The following is a 19874-nucleotide window of genomic DNA, read 5'->3' on the forward strand; positions in this document are numbered from 1 at the left end:
TATACACATATACATATATATACATGTATATACATATACATATACATATACATACATATGTATATATACATGTATATACATATACAATGGAATATTATTCTTTGGTTTTAGTACCAGGGTAATACTAGTTTCAGAAAATGAATTGGTAAGGGTTACTATAATGCCCCCTGTCTCTGATAGTTTTCTTTGCTTCAAAATCTACTTTATCTGATATTAATATAGCCACTCATTCTTTCTTTTTATTAACGTTTGTAGCATATATATCTTTCCATCCCTTTACTTTCAAACTGCTTATATTGTTAGTGAAGTGAGTTTCTTGTAGACAGCATAAGGCTGGGTCATATTTTTAATCCACTCTGCCAATTTCTGTGTTTTAAATGGTGTATTGAGATTTATTGAATTTAATTATGGATATGTTAGGGTTTAAGTGTGCCATCTTATTTTTTTTTTCTATTTGGTTCTATTTTGTTTTGTTTTCATTTCTGTTTCCTCTTCTATGACTTTCTGTAGGTTGCTTGAACATTTTTTTTGAATTCCATTAAAAATTTTTTTTAATGTCTATTTTGAGAGAGAGAGAGAGAGAGAGAGAGAGAGAGTGCGTGCGTGTGTGTGTATGCTCACAAGCAGGGAAGGGTCAGAGAGGAGAGACAGAATCCCAAGCAGGCTCTGCGTCATCCACACAGAGCATGATGTGGGGCTTGAACTCCCAAACCATGAGATCATGACCTGAGCCAAGATCAAGTCAGACACTTAACCGACTGTGCCACCGAGGGACCCCATTGAATTCCATTCTTATTTATCTATAGTGGGGTTTTTTTTTATTTTTTTTAAATGTTTATTTATTTTTGAGACAGAGAGAGACAGAGCATGAACGGGGGAGGGGCAGAGAGAGAGGAAGACACAGAATCTGAAACAGGCTCCAGGCTCTGAGCCATTAGCCCAGAGCCCGAAGCGGGGCTGGAGCTCACGGACCGTGAGATCGTGACCTGAGCTGAAGTCGGACCCTTAACCAACTGAGCCACCCAGGCGCCCCTATAGTGTTTTTTCAGTCTACTAGTGTCATTTTACCAGTTCAAATGAAGTATAGAAACCTTACTTCCCTTTACTTTCCTCCTATTTTAAATATTACTTCTACATATATTTAGAACATTATAATTTTTGCTTCAACCACTATTTCAGAAACTCAAGTCTATTGTTTTTACTCATATTTTCGCTTACCATATTACTTTTTCCCTTTCTGATGTTTCAGTTCCTTTTTAAAATGTCTTCCTTTCTGCTTAGAAAACTTTCTTCAGCTATTGTTTTAGGGTAGGTCTGCTAGCAACAAATGTTTCTAGTTTTCCTTCATCTGAGAATGTCTTAATTTTCTCTTAACATCTCCTTAATTTTCTCTTAATAACTCTCACAAGCTATTTTCACTGGATTCTGATTTGACAGTTTTCTTTCAGCACTTGCAAAATGTGCTACTTCCTTTTGGCTTTCACGGTTTCTGATGAGAAATCTGGTGTCATTTGAATGGTTTCCTCTGCCGGTGAGGTGTCCTCTCTCATTCGCTGCCCTCAAGAATTTTTGTAGTTAGTTTTTACAAGTTTGACTATAAAGTGTCTGGTGTGGATTTCTTTGGGCTTGTTGGGGTTCATTCAGTTCCTTCTTCACCTCCTTCTAATGTTAACTACTGCTTACTAAGCAACGGCTGTATATCAGACATTGTGCTGGACATTTTATGTACACTCTTGCTAATTCCACCCACAAACTTGGGAGTTAGGTGTGTTAGATTAAACCACATGAAACTGTCATGGCTTCACTCAGCTCCTCGAATCTATAGGTTTATGTCTTTCGCCAAATTTAGTACATTTAAGATGTTATTTCTGTGGGTACTTTTTCAGCCTCCCCTTTCTCCTGTCCTTTTTTTTTTTCTCCTCTCCTTCTGAGAGTCCCATGACATGAATGTTAAATCATCTATTATAGCCCCATAGGTCCTTGAGGCTGTTAATTTTTTTCTCGGTTAGATAGTACAGTTTCTATTGTTCTCTCTTCCAGTTCACTGCTTCTTTCCTCTAACATAACATAATTGTTTTGACATCTACCAATGATCTTTCCTCAGTTTAAGATCTTCCTGGCTCTTGGAATTGATTTTCAATTAAAACCTGGACATTCTGGAAATTATAAGGCTCTGCATCTTATTAGGATCTACTTTAGTTAGTTTAACCTGAAACCACTCCAGTAGAAGGCAAGGGTCATTGCCTTGATATTGCTAAATGGAGGCTGAAGTTCAGGTTCCCACTTAGCTACTGCTGTCACCCAAGGGTGTATCTTGTTACTGCTGAGTGCAAGTGGAAGTTCCAACTCCCCAGTAAGCCTCCACTGGTCCTTCCCCAGCTCCTAGGAGTGGGAATGTCTTATTACTGCCCACTACATGGCCTTCACTAATATAACAGGGAAGGGTGGAGTTTTTACCACTGGGTGGTGATGAAAGTCCTGACCTACTACTTGGCCTCTGACACCAACCCAGCAGAGAGGGAGGCGCCTTGTTACTGCCAGATGGGCAGGTGGAAGTCCAGGCTCCCTGCATGGTCTCTACTAACACTATGGTGAGTGGGGGAAGAGGGAAGGCCTGTTATGGCTGGGTCGCTTCCTACTCAGCCTTTTCTGACACCACCCTGGTAGTTGTGGTAGGGGACAATTTAGGGTGCCCCATTACAGCCTGGTGAGGGTGTTAAGTCTAGACTCCCCTCCTGACTTTTCCTGGCATGTGTAGAGATGGGGGGGGGGGGGCACAATTTTTCTTTGTGGTATTTGGCTGGAGAGCATTTTTATTCTCTGAAAGTTTCATTTTGCTAGATTGTCTATTTCCTATTCCTTTGACTACAGAGTAGGTTTTTCTTGTTTTGCTTGTCTGAACTCATTGGTACTTTGATTGCTGGCTTCTTTAGCTACAAGCCTGAGACAACCCAGTACCATGTTGTCTTGGGTCCTGAGGTCCCTGGCTAGTCTTCCTCTCCCTCTTTTAGAGTCTTGTTTATTAGTTGTACTTAACTAAAGGAGTAAGAAAGAGTATGTCTACTCCATCTTTTCAGAAGTCAGTCTATATACTGACACTGTTTTTGATCAGTATCTCAAAACCTTAGGGATCTAGATGACTTTTCTGTTCTCACTTATATCATTTTCCTTATCTTAAAATTTTTTAGGTGGAGATTCTGAGGACCTAAATTAGAATTGCCTTCTTCAGAGAGAATTTGCATTTGCCTCTGCTGGAAGCCACTAATCTTACTAATTTAGGGATTTTAGTTGTCTTGAAGCCTCCTAGTTTCATACAGAATTCTCAGGTTGTTTTCCTGTCCTGCAGCAGGATTGCTCAAGGGTTAGTAGTCAAATTCCAGGGCTATAATTGGCATTTGTATGCAAAGATGTCAGGTACAGTGCTAGAAAAGTTTATCTTCTTTCTTTTTGTGGGAAAGGGATTGGTATGCTTTGAAGATTTTCCTTATTTTCTTGCAAACCCAGAAATGCTTTTCAAAAACTGTTAATAGTCTATCCAGGAGTTGGTTGTATTGTAGATGGAGGGCCAAAATCACTGGTAGAAATGCAAATCCCTTGTTTACGACATTTGGTAGTACTTCTTTGAAAACGACTGGAAAAGCAATATTCCTCATGATTATCAGATTTTTGTCAAAAGGCCAGACATGAAGGTTTTATTGTTTCAAATTCCTTAATGAAAATTGTCATTTTAGGTGGGTGAAATAGATTACTAGAATAATCTATTTTTACATCAAAACGGAGCCTTGCTCACTATATTACCATAACTGAGTTCCAGGTACTGACAAACTTGGTCTTCCTGGGAGGAGTTAAGAACTGGAGAAAACTTGGGGCGCCTGGGTGGCTCAGCCGGTTGAGCATCCGACTTCAGCTCAGGTCACAATCTCATGGTTCGTGAGTTCGAGCCCCGCGTCAGGCTCTGGGCTGATGGCTCAGAGCCTGGAGCCTGCTTCTGATTCTGTGTCTCCCTCTCTCTCTGCCCACCCCCCCCATTCATGCTCTGTCTCAAAAATAAATAAACATTAAAAAAAAAAATTAAAAAAAAAAAGAACTGGAGAAAACTAGAATATTGGAGGGTGTACTTGAAAACAGTGAGGTGTAACAGCTATAAAACATGATCTAACCTGAAGTCTATGGTTCAGTTCCACTACAGCAGCTGTAGCTGAAAAGTTATTTTTCCTAGGAGAACAAACCAAATCTTGATGTTCCTGCACCTAGCTCACTTCATTCCAATAACCTGTTTCAAAAGTCCAGCTCGCTGCATTCCAGAGATCTGATTTTTTAATAACCAGTGCTGTTTTATTCATGACTCTTCTTTCCTCCATTTGTTCAGTAAATAAATTTAAGAAGCCAAGAGTCAAATTGGAGCCTCCATAAAACGTGTTCCCTCATCATCTTGACTCTTCTACTTTAAAATACTGTTCCAAGGATGGCTCTGTATAATTCTTTAATAAGAACATTAGTGATTTCTAATACTTATTATGCATCAGCCTCTGTTCGAAGCTCATTACATATATTTACTTCTCAAAACAATCCTAAGACATAGGTGTTTCACCTGCCCTCACTCTATAGATGAGGAAACTGAAGCACAAAGTAAAAAAAACCCAGTCTCCCAGCTAGAACGTGGTGGAACTGATAACTGATCCTAGGCTGTGTGGTTCTAGAGTCTATGCAATAATCCTCTAGTACGGACTGTGTAGAGCCAACGCCAGACCCAGTATGTGTGATGATATGAGTCTCTTAAAGTGAAATCTAGTACTTTAGTAGGGAATACAGGTTCAACCACAAATACATTTATTTCTCTAAGAACAGTATGCCACTTTTAAATTAAAAAAAAAAAAAATTATCATCAGCTGTCTCTGCAGTTTGCTCGCTCTTCATTAAGCTGATAAAAAAAATCCCAGAGCAGAGCAATTCACCAGCACGATCATTAAATTGCAAATCTCTCCTTTGTCACAGAGCAAGGATACACTCAAATGCAGAAAATAACTTTGTTCATAGGAGTACCTGCATCCATTTGTCATGCATTCCAGTGCCTCCCGGCCCCCTTTTCAATCATCTAATTCCTAACCTAGTTTCTTTTTATAGTCTGAAAACAAGCAATCACCTTTCAGAGCACTGTTGAACACAGAGATACCTCAGATTCCTGTTCTAAACGTTAAAAATATATTAGCACATACAGAAAATATCTGTAGATCTATTCTGTTATGTTCTAGTGAGTTTTTGTTTCTCCCTTTTTGATAATGTCTTCAATTTCTTCTGAGACTTCTCCTTTGTAGTCATTTGGTTCTATTGCATTTAACTTCTTCTGATACTCCAGTGGCAAACCATTTTCTTTTGCACCTAGGCAAATGACCTAGAAATGGTTAAACAAACAAACAAAAAACCTTTTAGTTAGGAACATAATTTAATATACCACAGCTTCATGTGCTGTATCAAGTGTGAAACATTAGCTTTCAGATAACTCTAGAATAAATAATTATAGGACAAAATATAGACACAGAGTCATTCCCCTCAAAGTAAGCATGAATGTGCTGGGAATTTTCAAAGTCACATGACACATCCTCATTGAATTTCAATTTTACTCAGTAACATGATTTAAAATGTTTTTAAAAGCTGAAGTATAATTAACATACAATGTTGTATTAGTTTCAGATACACAATATAATGATTCAACAGTTCTTTACATTCCTTGGTGTTCATCATGATAAGTGTGCTCTTAATTCCCTTCACCTATTTCACCCATCACCTCATCCACCTCCATTCTGGCAAGCACCAGTTTGTTCTCTGTGTTTAAGAGTCTGGGTATTTTTTGTTTGTTCATTTGTTTTATTTCACAAATTCCACATATGAATGAAATCATGTGGTATTTGTCTTTCTGTCTGACTTATTTCACTTAGCATTATACCTTCTAGGTCCATCCACGCTGTTACAAATAGCAAGATCTTTTTTGCGGCGGAGTAATATTCCATTGTATATATATTGTGTACACATACATGTACACACACACACACACATCTTATTTATCCATATTATTGACTATTGATGGACACCTGGGTAGCATCCATAATTTGGCTATTGTAAATAAATGCTGTGATAAACATAGGGGTGCATATATCTTTTCAAATTAATGTTTTCGTTTTCTTTGGGTAAAAACCCAGTAGTGGAATTCCTGGATCATATGATAGTTCTATTTAATTTTTTGAGGAACCTCCACACTGGTTTCCACAGTGGCTGCACCAATTTGCATTCCTGCAAGCAGTGCATCAGGCTTTCTTTTTCTCCACACCCTCACTAACATTTGTTATTTCTTATGTTTTTGATTCTAGTCATTCCAACAAATTTAAAATATTTTTATATTAAGACAAAAAATTAGGGGCGCCTGGGTGGCGCAGTCGGTTAAGCGTCCGACTTCAGCCAGGTCACGATCTCGAGGTCCGGGAGTTCCAGCCCCGCGTCGGGCTCTGGGCTGATGGCTCGGAGCCTGGAGCCTGTTTCCGATTCTGTGTCTCCCTCTCTCTCTGCCCCTCCCCCGTTCATGCTCTGTCTCTCTCTGTCCCAAAAATAAATAAACGTTGAAAAAAATATATACATTAAAAAAAAAAAAGACAAAAAATTATTGTATGAAGTTGGCATGATCTATTAAGAAAAAACATGATTCTTCAAAAAAAGTTTTAGTTTGGGGCGCCTGGGTGGCTCAGTTGGTTGAATGTCTGACTTCAGCTCAGGTCATGATCCCATGGTTTGTGAGTTCGAGCCCCGCATCGGGCTCTGTGCAGACAGCTTGGAGCCTGGAACCTGCTTTGGATTCTGTGTCTCCCTCTCTCTCTGCCCCTCCCCTGCTCGTGCTCTGTTTCTCTCTCTCTCTCTCTCTCTCTCTCTCTCTCTCTCTCAAAAATTAACATTAAAAAAAAATTTTTTTTTAACTTATGGCTTATAGGGAGCAGTTTTAGTTTAATCCTGGAGCCTACTCTACCTCTAAATTACACATGAGGGAATAAATAGCAACTATGTTCAGTTGTACTCCCCAGATCCATACCAGGCTAATTCTAGACAATTCCAGATTAGGCCCAGGAACTGGGTCATCCACTCCAGGTGCTATGTCCTGATTAGGCCTTCCAATAGTACCTAAGTTTGGGTTTCTAAAAAGGGATGGTGGGGTTTCTATCCCACATTCTTTTTCTATGCTTGTGGGAGTGGTTTCTCTGATTTTGAAAGACAGTGTGACTTTTTTCCCTCCATCCAGGGATGGAAACATTTCAGTAGTAGGAAATATATTTTTTTCTCCATAAAAATAAATCTTGGTGCTATGAAATACTGGTTAGTGGAAGAAAAAAATGATTACAAAAGCCTATGTATAGAATAAATCTACCAAAAATTTACATATATGTGTTATTTTCTACTTTAGGAAAGAAAATACATGTCTAGAATTATGGCTCATGTATATTTCCAAAAGATTTTTATTTTATTTATTTATTTTTTTAACGTTTTTATTTATTTTTGAGACAGAGACAGAGCATGAACAGGGGAGGGTCAGAGAGAGAGGGAGACACAGAATCTGAAACAGGCTCCTTATGGCTCATGTATATTTCCAAAAGTTTTTTATTTTATTTATTTATTTTTTTTAACGTTTTTATTTATTTTTGAGACAGAGAGAGACAAAGCATGAACAGGGGAGGGTCAGAGAGAGAGGGAGACACAGAATCTGAAACAGGCTCCAGGCTCTGAGCGGTCAGCACAGAGCCCGACGCGGGGCTCGAACTCACGGACCGCGAGATTGTGACCTGAGCCGAAGTCGGCCGCTTAACCGACTGAGCCACCCAGGCGCCCCCTAAAAGTTTTTTAAAATAAATACATGTTAGGAACATGGTTCTATCGTTACAAATAAATCTGAACACTTTCGATTTGCATTTGCATGTTAGGTAAATATCATATTTGCATTAAAAACATTTTGATTAAAATGAAGTGTTCATGTAGAATTTAACATACACAAAGTCTTATTAAAACAAGATATTTTTTAGCTTAGCTCAGTGAAAATTAAAGAGCAATCGCCAAAAGTCTTTGTAAGTAGCTTACCTTTTTATACTGGGGAGATGGGGGAGCACTCTCATAATTTTTCATCTGATAACTTCGACAAGTTATTTCTTTTCCTTCTTGAGTATAAACATTAACTTCTATTGGGACATATGTTCCACTTTTAACTCCTTCTTGCCTGAAACCAGAACAGCCAAATTTTAACATACATGACTTAGCCAAGTTAGTTTACTGAATTAAAAATTTAACTGTATATGGATATATGTCCTCCCTATGTATTTGGGGATATAGTAGAACATATTATAAAATTACCACATCAAAAGTAAACTTAGCATTCCAAGTAGAAAGCCTCAGCCTTACTATTACTTAGTATACTTCTAACAGATCTCTATATTTATTCCATTGGAAAACATGCTTGAATGTAGTTATTTCAATCTTTGTATCCCTAAACATTGTTCTCTAGGCTACTAAGCAAGAGAATATCCACCCAGAGAAAAGTAGAGAATGGTTCACTCTCATTCACCAGTGACATAAAGTATGAAGCATGTCAGATAATCTGTTCTTATCAAGTCCTACTCTATTCTGCCAGCTTTCTTTGTATACATGCTCTACCATACAACTCTTGAGTCCTAGTTATAAAAAGTATCAAAGCATTTCTGATATGTTATCAAAGTTTTTACAAATTATTATTACTTTTTTACTGATTCAACTGCTACCTTAAAGAATTGTTTTTTAAAAACTGACTCTAATAAAAATTGAACTGCTTTGAAACCAATTAAGAAAATGCAATAATTACAAACATCTTTGTGACTTTTCACAATACGAAACTGCAAAGAGATTTTTTTATAAAAGATAAAAAGAACAAAAATAAGGGCTTCCATTTTTTGCAGAAGAGATTATAAACATCCTCCCCAAATCTTAATCAGAATGTGTGACCTCTGGGTGCCTGGATGGCTCAGTTGGTTAAGTGTTCAACTCTTGTTGATCTCAGCTCAGGTCTTGATCTCAGGGTTGTGAGTTCAAGCCCCTCATTGGGCTCTATGCTGGGCATGAACACTACTTAAAAAGAAAAGAGTAGGGGCGCCTGGGTGGCTCAGTCGGTTAAGTGTCTGACTTCGGCTCAGGTCATGATCTCACGGTCTGTGGGTTTGAGCCCCGCATCCGACTCTGCTGACAGCTCAGAGCCTGGAGCCTGTTTCAGATTCTGTGTCTCCCTCTCTCTCTGACCCTCCCCTGTTCATGCTCTCTCTCTGTCTCAAAAATAAATACACGTTAAAAAAAAAAAAAAGGAGTGACCCTTCTAGGCCTTTTTTTTTTTTTTTTTTTTTTTTTTAATGTAAGCTCTATGCCCAACATGGGGCTTTAACTCACAATACTGAGATCAAGAATTGCACGCTCTATGGGCTGAGCCAGCCAGGCACCCCTAGCTTTTCTTTTTAGGAAATGCATAATATACCTTTATATTAACCCTAAAGTATAAAGAATATAGTATATGGTTTGAAAAACCAATACACATATACACATCTTTGCATATGATCCACTTTCTGAATTAGTTATTATTTAACTTATAATTAGAAGCCACCTACTCATCCAGAGAACTTAAATTGCTTTTGTTCATTTTCCATACTACTCCCCATACTTCATCGCCAGGACTTTGAAAAATGGTGGCTATACCTCCATGCCAAGTTTCACTTGTTTTGCCTTGGGAATTGCCAAAGTCAAGCTTAAAATCCTACAAAGGAAACCAAAAAGACAGGATCAATATCCACTGGAACCAAAATTTCCCTCCTCAAAATAAAAAAAAAGATTTACCTTGAACTCCATGCAATTAAAACACAAACTTTGAGTTCCTTCTCTGCGTAAGAAACTGTAAAAAATACAAAGATATACAAGGACCCAGATCTCGACTTTATTTTTTCATATTCTTCTTTAAAAATGAAACATACGCTAAATATATTAGATGTATACATATCTTACCATAAACAGGTTTGAAGGTTAAAAAAAAAAACATAATCCCAATGCCTTAACACAACTATTTTCATTTTTGAAAATTACTTCCCAGTCTACCTACATACTCATAGATTTTAATTTAGAGGCAACCATAGTACACATAATTGTTGAAGATGAGTAGCTGTGTAGGGGTTATAACCTTTTCTCTACTTTTACGTATGTAGAGAGTATCCTAACAGCATATATCACTACGTCCTCAAGGAGCTGGCATTTTGAGGGTGATTTGGATACTTATTCATCTAACATTCATGAATTGTACTATTATAATAATCATAAGAGCAGTTAGCACTAGAACTTTACTAGGTTACATACACTGTGCTATGAGCTTTACATGGACTCTCATTTTTATCCTGCCAACAACTTTATTTTACTCATTCAACAGCAAAAAAACCCCTGTAGTTTATAAAGATCAAGTAACTTGTCCAAGATCTCACAACTAATAAGTAATGGAGCCAGGTTGCTAGTTTTGCTTATTCCCTGTTAGGGATGGGTAATCAGAGGAGATAATCCTGAGGAAGATTAAAAACCCTTCTTTGGTTGTTTGGTGTAGGAAAATTTCTTTCCATCTTTCCAGAGCTTAGTTTCCTTAATAATAAAATTAAAAAGGTTGGACTAGATATTAAATCTAAGGTTAATAATTAATCTTTATCACCTTATTTTCTTAAATTTTTTTTTCAACGTTTATTTATTTTTGGGACAGAGAGAGACAGAGCATGAATGGGGGAGGGGCAGAGAGAGAGGCAGACACAGAATCGGAAACAGGCTCCAGGCTCCGAGCCATCAGCCCAGAGCCCGACGCGGGGCTCGAACTCCCGGACCGCGAGATCGTGACCTGGCTGAAGTCGGACGCTTAACCGACTACGCCACCCAGGCGCCCCCTTATTTTCTTAAAAATGTCAGACATTCAGGAAAAAGGCTGCTTTGAGTGACCAGTACCTTTAGTTGGTATACTGGATGTTCTAGAACCAAGTAGCCCTGGCAGGACATCAGGAGAGCTGTTAACAAGTTACAACCACACTAGGTACTGGCTGTCTATTACTAAATCCAAGTTCCACTTTTCTGCTGCTTTTTTTTTATTATTAAAAAAAAATTTTTTTTTTCAACGTTTATTTATTTTTGGGACAGAGAGAGACAGAGCATGAACGGGGGAGGGGCAGAGAGAGAGGCAGACACAGAATCGGAAACAGGCTCCAGGCTCCGAGCCATCAGCCCAGAGCCCAACGCGGGGCTCGAACTCACGGACCGCGAGATCGTGACCTGGCTGAAGTCGGACGCTCAACCGACTGCGCCACCCAGGCGCCCCTTTTCTGCTGCTTTTGACATAGTTAACCATCCTGTCTTGATCAGCCTCTTCCTGACTTTCAAACTGTTTCCTGCTCTCAATTCCCTTTGCTAATTCCTCCTCCATACCAGGTCTTTAAATGTTAGAGTTTCTAGGGCTCAGTTTAGGCCCCTTTCTCTGTTCATCAGCAATTTGCTCAAGATGATCTATCCCCTCCAATGACTTCAAATACCATCCAGTATTCCAATTCTCTTTTATTTTATTTTTTTAAATTTTTTTTTAACGTTTATTTATTTTTGAGACAGAGAGAGACAGAGCATGAATAGGGGAGGGGCAGAGAGAGAGACACACACACAGAATCTGAAACAGGCTCCAGGCTGTGAGCTGTCAGCACAGAGCCCGACATGGGGCTCGAACTCACGGACCGCGAGATCATGACCTGAGCCGAAGTCGGATGCTTAACCGACCAAGCCATCCAGGCGCCCCTCGCTTTCCAATTCTCTTTTAATCCAGCCCAGATCTCTCTTCTAAACTTCAAGAGTGCTTAGAACAGGGCCTCCCAGACAGTGAATACTTAATCAATGATCACTAATATTTTTCTGCTCATTTGGATGTATAACCAGCATCTCAAACTCAGTATGTTCAAACTGAGCTTAACTTTCCCGCCAAAACTGATGCTCCTCTTCTCTTTACAAGCATCACCATCATCCACGCTATTGCAGCAAAAACCTTAGTCACCCGTTGCCTCCTCCTCCCTTCACAATCAGTCACCAAGGCTTAACACTGTTATCTCCTAAATATCTCCCAAACCCATCTACTCTCGAATGCTACCACTCCAGTTCAAGGTGCCATTATCTTTAGCATGAATTGCTTCAGAGTCTTTCTAACCGGGCTTCCCACGTTCACTGTTGTCTCCCTCTTCCAATCCATTTCCCACTGCAACCAGAAAGGGCTTTCAAAGTTGTGAATCTGACCTCTCATTTGCTGAAATTCTGCAATAGGGCTTTTCATTGCTCTCAAGATAAAAACCAAAGTCTTCTGTGGTCCTATAACATGTGACCCTTTTCCTACCTCTAGTCATCATTCTTTATCCTCCTCACACACTGAACTCCAGCCATAGTAGCTGGATGATCTAGCTTCTTCTTTCCTGAGGACATTTGTACATGCTGTCCCTTCTATTTTCTTTGCCTCCCCCCGCCCAATCATTCAGGTCTCAGCTTAAAAGTCGTATTTTCAGGAAGAGCTTTACTGAGCTCTTAGGTCGGGACTCTAAGTCATACATACACTTCCATAGCACCTAGTACATCCACCCTCCCCCACCCTTTTTTTAAAGCCTTCATTTTTTCTTTTTTTTTTTTTAAAGATCGGTTTTAGGGGCGCCTGGGTGGCTTGGTCGGTTAAGCGTCCGACTTCGGCTCAGGTCATGATCTCGCGGTCCGTGAGTTCGAGCCCTGTGTTGGGCTCTGTGCTGACCGCTCAGAGCCTGGAGCCTGTTTCAGATTCTGTGTCTCCCTCTCTCTCTGACCCTCCCCCGTTCATGCTCTCTCTCTGTCTCAAAAATAAATAAACGTTAAAAAAAAAAAAGATTGGTTTTAGGAAGGTAAAACTGAGAGGAAGGTACAACATGTCTCCTTTTTAAACTCACCATATCTGTAAATGAATAATCATTTGCTTGATAGCTCTTCCATTGGTCCCAACTATAAGCATCTGAACTTCTTTTCCACATCTCGGCAATTCCCTACCTTCTGAGTCTGGGAGATGGGTAGAAAGTTCTATAGCCCACCTCCCATTTTTGAAGCTTCAAATGCCAACAGTTGGTTCTCCCAGCTTTGCTGGTAGTCAGGGCATAGGCACTAGCCAAGAGTTAGCCGGTCAGGACACCCATGTGGGGCTTTGAATCAGAAGCTGGTGCTAGTGCCCAAGGACGGCAGAAACTACACCCTGGAGGTGGTGGCCACATTTAGGTTTCAGGAACTGCAGGGGTGTAGTGGTGGCAACCCAGGCAAGGTCCAGAGCAGGTGGTGTCAGTGATGCACACTGCAGCGTCCATGTTTACCAAGGTCAGCAGTGCTGCACCAGCGGCCTCCTGGGCTCATTCTGTCTGTGATACTGACTGTGTTATGGTGGCTGTGGTTTCCTTTATGCCTGCCTCTGTGTGTGTGTGTGTGTTTCTAAGTAGGCTCCACAACCCAAAGTGGGGCTTGAACTCATCACCTTGGGATCAAGAGTTGCATGCTCCACCTACCAGCCAGGCACCCCTAGGCCTGCTTGTTTTCTCAGCTCTGTAGTCCTACCTTCCTGGTCATTCATGAGCCCTCCAACAGCCTTTCAACACATTCTTTTTTCTGCTGAAATCAGCCACTTTCTGTTGTTTGCAAATAAGAACCCCGACAACAACAGCAGAGACCATGCCTAATTCAACAATGTCAAAAGGTTTTGCACAATTTTCCGTCTTTCATTTCTTTCTTTTCTTTTCTTTCTTTTTTGCGTGTTACCTCCTATAGACCTAGAGGTCCTCAAAGTAGCCAACTTTACTCAATCACCTTTGTATCTGCAGGGAAGAACATCTACCAAATGAAGGAATGGACTGTAGTGAAGAGCAATGATTTTTACCAAGGTGGGTTACGGTTCATCCAGACACTGGACTTAGCTGAGCTCAGCCCTCACCACGGATGAGACTCCCTCCCAGCTTTCAGGACCTCTCCAATCAGGAGCAAAAGGCGGGTGAATGGAGTTTTACAACAACAGGTGACAAGTCCTGCAGCGAAGGTGTGGGAGGGAACAGAAAGGAACCCATTCTCTGCCCTGGGGTTGGAGAAGGCGTCTCAGGCACCAAGCGAATGGATCCTGTGAGCGTGCCCATTCAGCGGGTGGGCACGAGAGGGGTGGCCGGACCTGGGCAGAACGAGCAGCCTAGGGAAAGTTAGGAGGGGACTCTAGGAGACCCAGACGGGCTTGCTCAGGAGGGCAGAACCCAGACGGCGAAGAGAGCCCCGACGTACTCTCATCAGCGAGAGGTGGATTCCCGGCCCCGAGGAAGCGACTTCTGGAAATCCTGCTCCCTCGTCCGAGGGATGGGCACGACACTGCAAGGGCCGCGGGCAGCACTGACCTGCAGGCGGGCCACGCAGCAGAACACGGCTGATGGGTTTCGGAGGTGGATCCGCTCGGTCAGCAGATTGCTACCGTAGGCGAAGTACAGAAAACTCTCCCCCTCCTGGCCCCGGAGGTCCTCACAGCCCGAATTCGCCATGCTCCACCCAGACACCTGCACCGCAGCGGTGTCGGCGGCAAGACCGTGAGGAGACGATTGCAAGCGTCCCAACTTCAGTGGCAAACCGGCCGGCGACTCTAGGGTTAGGGGAAACGCGGGAAGCGTGGGCGCGGCGAGTCGGATGCGACCGCCCTTGCGATTGGCTGCCGGTCACAAATGTTGAGTCACCCCATCTGATTGGCCAAGCCCATCACCTCCTCTCAATTCTCCAGTAAGGATTCTGAAACACTCAGACCTGAGGCGACCGGGAGCCGACTCTTCATTGGACACGATCCTCTTGTTGTCCCGCCCCGGTGTTCAAGCCTCCCTCTGATTGGTGAATGGGCCGGCACTACGCGAAGGTGGGTCAGGTCTGGAGGGTTCGGTTTAGGGGGCCGCTCGGCGAGCGTCCCAGCCTTGTTTTTTCGGCTTCAGGTGGCGCAAGCGTGCTTCCCTGGCTGTGGGTGCATTTTAGGTAGCTCTGGGCACCCCTGAAGCGAAACAGCTGCCCTGGCCGCGCCCCCGACGGTTCCCTCACCTGGCAGCTCACTCCCGTACCGCCCTCCCGGTTTGGAGCAATCGGTCACTACGGGTCTCTTCCCCCCACAGGCTGGTTCCGGCTTCCCCAGCCCTGATCATCTGCGTGGAGAAGCCCCTCCGAATGTCTGGGATTCCCTTCCCCGACGGAAGTAGCGAGTCGGGTTCAAATCCCGATGATGCCATTTACTGGCCACGTACACTTGGGCAGCTCTCATCTGTTTCCTCCTTTTTATAAATTATGATCACAGTTACATAACTTATGATCCCTTATCTCACAGGGTTGGTGTAAGTACTTAAAGAATAGTTTTGTTAATGTTATTAGGAGCAAAAACTCCAGTGTAAAATAAGACATAAAAGCCTAAGAACAATGAAATAAAACCTTGTATCCTTAAACTTTGAAATGAAAGTATTAATTTAAACTCAGGGGAATGGCTGGCTATCCTTGGTACCCAGATTTTTATTTCTAAATACCACTCTCCACCAAAAGGTATGAGGGATCGTCGGAGAAATTGTTTATGCCAAGTCAAAAGCTAGGAATGAGTAGGAGCGGTTGGAACATCTTGTGACAAAGTCTGGAAGTATCCAAGAAAAATGAGGTCCTTTCAGAAGGACATGGGAGCCAGCTTGAAGGAATGCCCACTGGCCAAAAGTAGAACAATTTGAGTACCAAAAATAATGACTGCAATTGATTGAAAATGTCAGACAGAAAAGTCCCACCAAAAGAGTAAACCAAATATAAAAAGCAATCTTTAAAAACCTAATTTGCCATGGTGACTATTACAGCAACTCTTTACCCTGAAAAGTGGTAATTTAAGAAAATGTAAACATTTATCCTGCCCTTCTACTTGCGGCTGTATTTCAGGGGTAACCAAATAGTCCCAGTTAATGAGGAAGCAGTTCTCTTTACAAAAGTGTGCCAGCTAAATAATGCAAAATGAATGATAGAATGAGAAAATCACCATTTTGTAGGCCCTAATGAAATAGTTGATTTATGCCAGGATCATCAATGAAACCATTTGGTGAAAGGGTGATGGGGAACAGAATACTCGCATAGGGCCAAATTATCCCTCAAGGATTACTCGCTGTAGTCAGAAGGAAAACATAATGACAATGAAGAAATCTGTTCCCTCCCACCGTAACCTAGATCAAACGTATAATCACGGAAAATGTACCAACCTGACATTACGTCTCTCCTGATGTGATACAATGGGAGGCACCAGTATGGTCTATGAAGTATTGTTTCCCAAACTCTTTCACTTCTATACAATCAAGCATAAGCAGGAACTACAAGGATAGAAGAATAGAAATGACACCAAGAGGAAACAATCAGAAAAATCGTGAACAAATGGTGGGGCATCCTGCAGAATAAATGAACAAATGGCTGTCTCTTAAATTAAGTCAGTGTAATTAAAAAAAAAAAAAAAAAGGCAGGACTGAGCACAGGCTGTTCTAGGTTAAAAGAAACTAAGAGACATGATAACTGCATGCAATGGCTTGTCCTTGGTTGTAGTTCGATAAACCAGATATAAAAGATATTTTGGAGACAATTAAATCTGAATACAAAGTAGGGGATGAGATGATATTAAAAACTGCTTTCTTTATTAGGTATGATAATAGCATTGTGTTATGTGGAAAGATATCTCTATTTTTAGATATACATATTCATGTATTTAGGGGCAAAATGTTTGCTATCTATATTTATTTGAAAATAATTCAGAAAAATTGAAATGTGGAAAGTGTTAAATGTTAAATCAACTGATGTGGATATGGATGTTCATTTTATTATTCTAGCTATTCTTTTCTATATAGTTGAACATTTTCATGTTAAAAAGTCAAAAAGGGAAAATGGTGATACTTGTAAAGCACTGGGCAGACAGCACTCAGTAAGCAGTAACACTGTTGTTAGATAATCGGAAAATAGGAAGGTCGGTCCCCTCCCCCTCCCCCAAACATCAAGGTGGAACTTGAAATGCAGACTTGGGAACTTGCTGGCAAGATAGTGCTCTATTGCATCAGAATTCTCAAGGCCTCTGCTTCGGAGCATCCCCACTTAAAATGTCCTTCTGCATTTTAAATTCTTTTAGACATTCTAAATGTATTTATTATTTAATGATTTTCTAAGTCTTTGACTTTTTTTCTCACCCTACATTTCTCACTAATTGCTTAATTTTATGGTTATTGATTTTTCTTAATACCCTTTTACAAAAATTTTCTGAAGCACCGCTGTTTCCTCAAACACTGAAAAATCTTTTCTTAAGCCCATGAAGCATTTTATTTAGCTTCCCCATGTAGATTGCTGTGTGCTGACCCCTGTTGGCCAAGGCAGTAGATAGCAAGCTTTTTTTGTTTTTCCAAATTTAACCAAAGCTTGGTTAATACTCGTTAACATTCATTGAACACTTATCAAATGCCAGGCACCAACCTAAATTCATATATATTAGCTGATTTAATCCTGAAAATAGCCCTATGCAGAAAGTGCTAATACTATTCTCATGTTACAGTGGAGGAAGCTGAGGTAAGTTAACTAATTTGCCCCAGGCTGTAGCTAGCAATGACTGGCCAAGCACTCTGATTCTAGAGGCATTATGGGGTACTGCTTCCCAAATTTCTCAAGCTGAAAAGCCCTGGTGGTCTAGAAAAAACTGGTTATTAATAACCCTCTTTCAAGTACAATCTCTACCTTACCCATAAGGATATTATAAAATAATAATTCTAGCTTTCAATCACTTGATAATGGGTTAATGAGGTCAAATTTCTTTCAAGGGCCATTATTCAGTCTAGTGGTGTTTAAAGTTTTTTTATTGTATTATTAAAGTTTTTTTATTGTATTATTAAGATTTTTGAACACACACAATGTATATGGCATACTACTTACAAAATGACAATTTAAAAATAACTATTTAATTGTCATGTTAATGCAAAACATACATTTAGGGTCAAGTTAATTACAAATAATAGTGGATAGAAATCCATATTTCAAATAGTCCTCTTGCAAAATTTTTTGGCTGACCGTGTCAGATCTTATCAGATCATCATTGTTTTTATACCATAATGTAGGTGATAAAGAGCTTGTACCAGAAGTCAAGAACGTGAGCTTGGTACCTTTCTTTTTTTACTTGTGCTTGCAATTTCAGTAAGAGCTTTAGTCCAGTTTTTTACAGAAATTGTTTTTTGTGTGAGAATTAGTTAGTTCTCTGTAAGTCCACTTAAGCAAACACCAGTGAGTTGCAGCAGGTCACAAGACACAGCAAGTGAATGAATGAGGGCCATGCCACCATTACCCCTCCTCGGGAAGACATTCCCACCTGTCCTCTAGGATACCGCACCTCTTATTAGATATAATAACTATCTGACTGACTCTGGGGTCTAGTGTCAGAGTAAAGCTAAATTCTTATATTAGGATATAAGCGTATATACTACATATAGTAAAATACAGTAAATCGAAATTGTACTATTTTAGCTCACAAAATAGAACTTTGTTTTCACACCCAGTAGATCAACTTGCTCACCCACTTTGAATAATTGTTATCTTATTTATTTATTTTTGAGACAGAAAATGTGAGTGTGAGCAGGGGAGGGGCAGAGAGAGAGGGAGAGAGAGAGAATCTCAAACAGGCTCCACAAGATGTGGGGCTCGATCTCATGACCCAAGCCAAAATTAAGAGTTGGACGCTCAACTGACTGAGCCACCCAGGTGTCCCTAACATTTTATATATTTATTTACTTACTTATTTATTTTAGAGAGAGAGCGTGAGCGGGGGAGAGGGGGCAGAGGGAGAAAGAAAGAGAATCTTAAAGCAGGCTCCACTCTCTGTGTGGAGTCTGACCCGGAGCTAATCCCTCGATCCTGGGATCATGACAGACACTCACTCAACCAACTGAGCCACCAGGCGCCCTTAGCATTATCATTTTAAAAAGAACACTTCGATGTCAAATGTTTGCACATTATGGCAAGTTTGAAGAGTTGTATAGTAAGAAGACTATGTGTCTCCTGAGTAAGGCCAAGCTGGCTGCTTAGGCAAGGTCATTCAGGGCAGTAGTACTATAGTGGGACAGATAGGACTGGTTCTCATGAATCTGTTTCTTAGCTCTGTGGATTGGAAAATTCAGTCTTGGCTCTGGGAGCAGATGCACACTAACTAGACTTATAAGAGATAGATGTACACATCAGAATGCCAATTAGTTGAAATGTGATGAGAGCTGTAACAAATAAACCAGATTCATGTGTTCACTGATCAATGCATTTTCTTCCATTAGGAAAATAAATAACACGAGAAGTCTCCAGACATGAGTTTAGCATGTTTTAGGAACTACAGGTCAGGTGGTTAAAGAGGAAGGAATACGAGGAGTGACAGGAGATGAGGCTGAGAGACAGGCAAGGGCAAGCTCACGTAACGCCTCGAAGGCCATGTTAAGGAATCTGGATTTTATTCTAAGAAACGAAAAGCTGTTTGGGCAGAGATACGATCTGACTTACTTTCCAATAGGATAATTCTAGATGCTGAGTGGAGAATCAATTCCAAGGGGATAAAGAGGATATTTAAGAGACACATAAAGAAGCTGTTGCAGAAGTTTTGACAAGAGTGGATGGTGGCCTTGGACTCCCTAGGGTAGTGGGAGGGAAGCGAGAGAGAAGAGGACTGATCTGGGGTGCCGTTTATGGTAGAGAAGATTGGACTTGCTGAAGACTGGAGGGGTGATTCCATGCCTACCAAACAA

The 19874-nt window shown here is 40.8% G+C and overlaps 1 protein-coding gene across 1 annotated transcript; it reads right to left on the bottom strand.

Annotated features, from left to right (window-relative positions):
- Positions 1-4047: 4047 nt before the first annotated feature.
- Positions 4048-14718, bottom strand: GGCT (gamma-glutamylcyclotransferase). The gene is made up of 4 exons (XM_047851061.1): positions 14475-14718; positions 9657-9802; positions 8113-8248; positions 4048-5392 (listed from the first exon to the last, which is right to left on the bottom strand). The coding sequence occupies exons 1-4, from the start codon at positions 14613-14615 to the stop codon at positions 5249-5251; spliced, it is 567 nt and encodes a 188-aa protein (XP_047707017.1). The 5' UTR covers positions 14616-14718; the 3' UTR covers positions 4048-5248.
- Between the last annotated feature and the right edge of the window lie 5156 nt (positions 14719-19874).

The sequence above is a fragment of the Prionailurus viverrinus genome, chromosome A2 (assembly GCF_022837055.1).
Source record: "Prionailurus viverrinus isolate Anna chromosome A2, UM_Priviv_1.0, whole genome shotgun sequence".
Classification (NCBI taxonomy): Eukaryota; Metazoa; Chordata; class Mammalia; order Carnivora; family Felidae; genus Prionailurus; species Prionailurus viverrinus.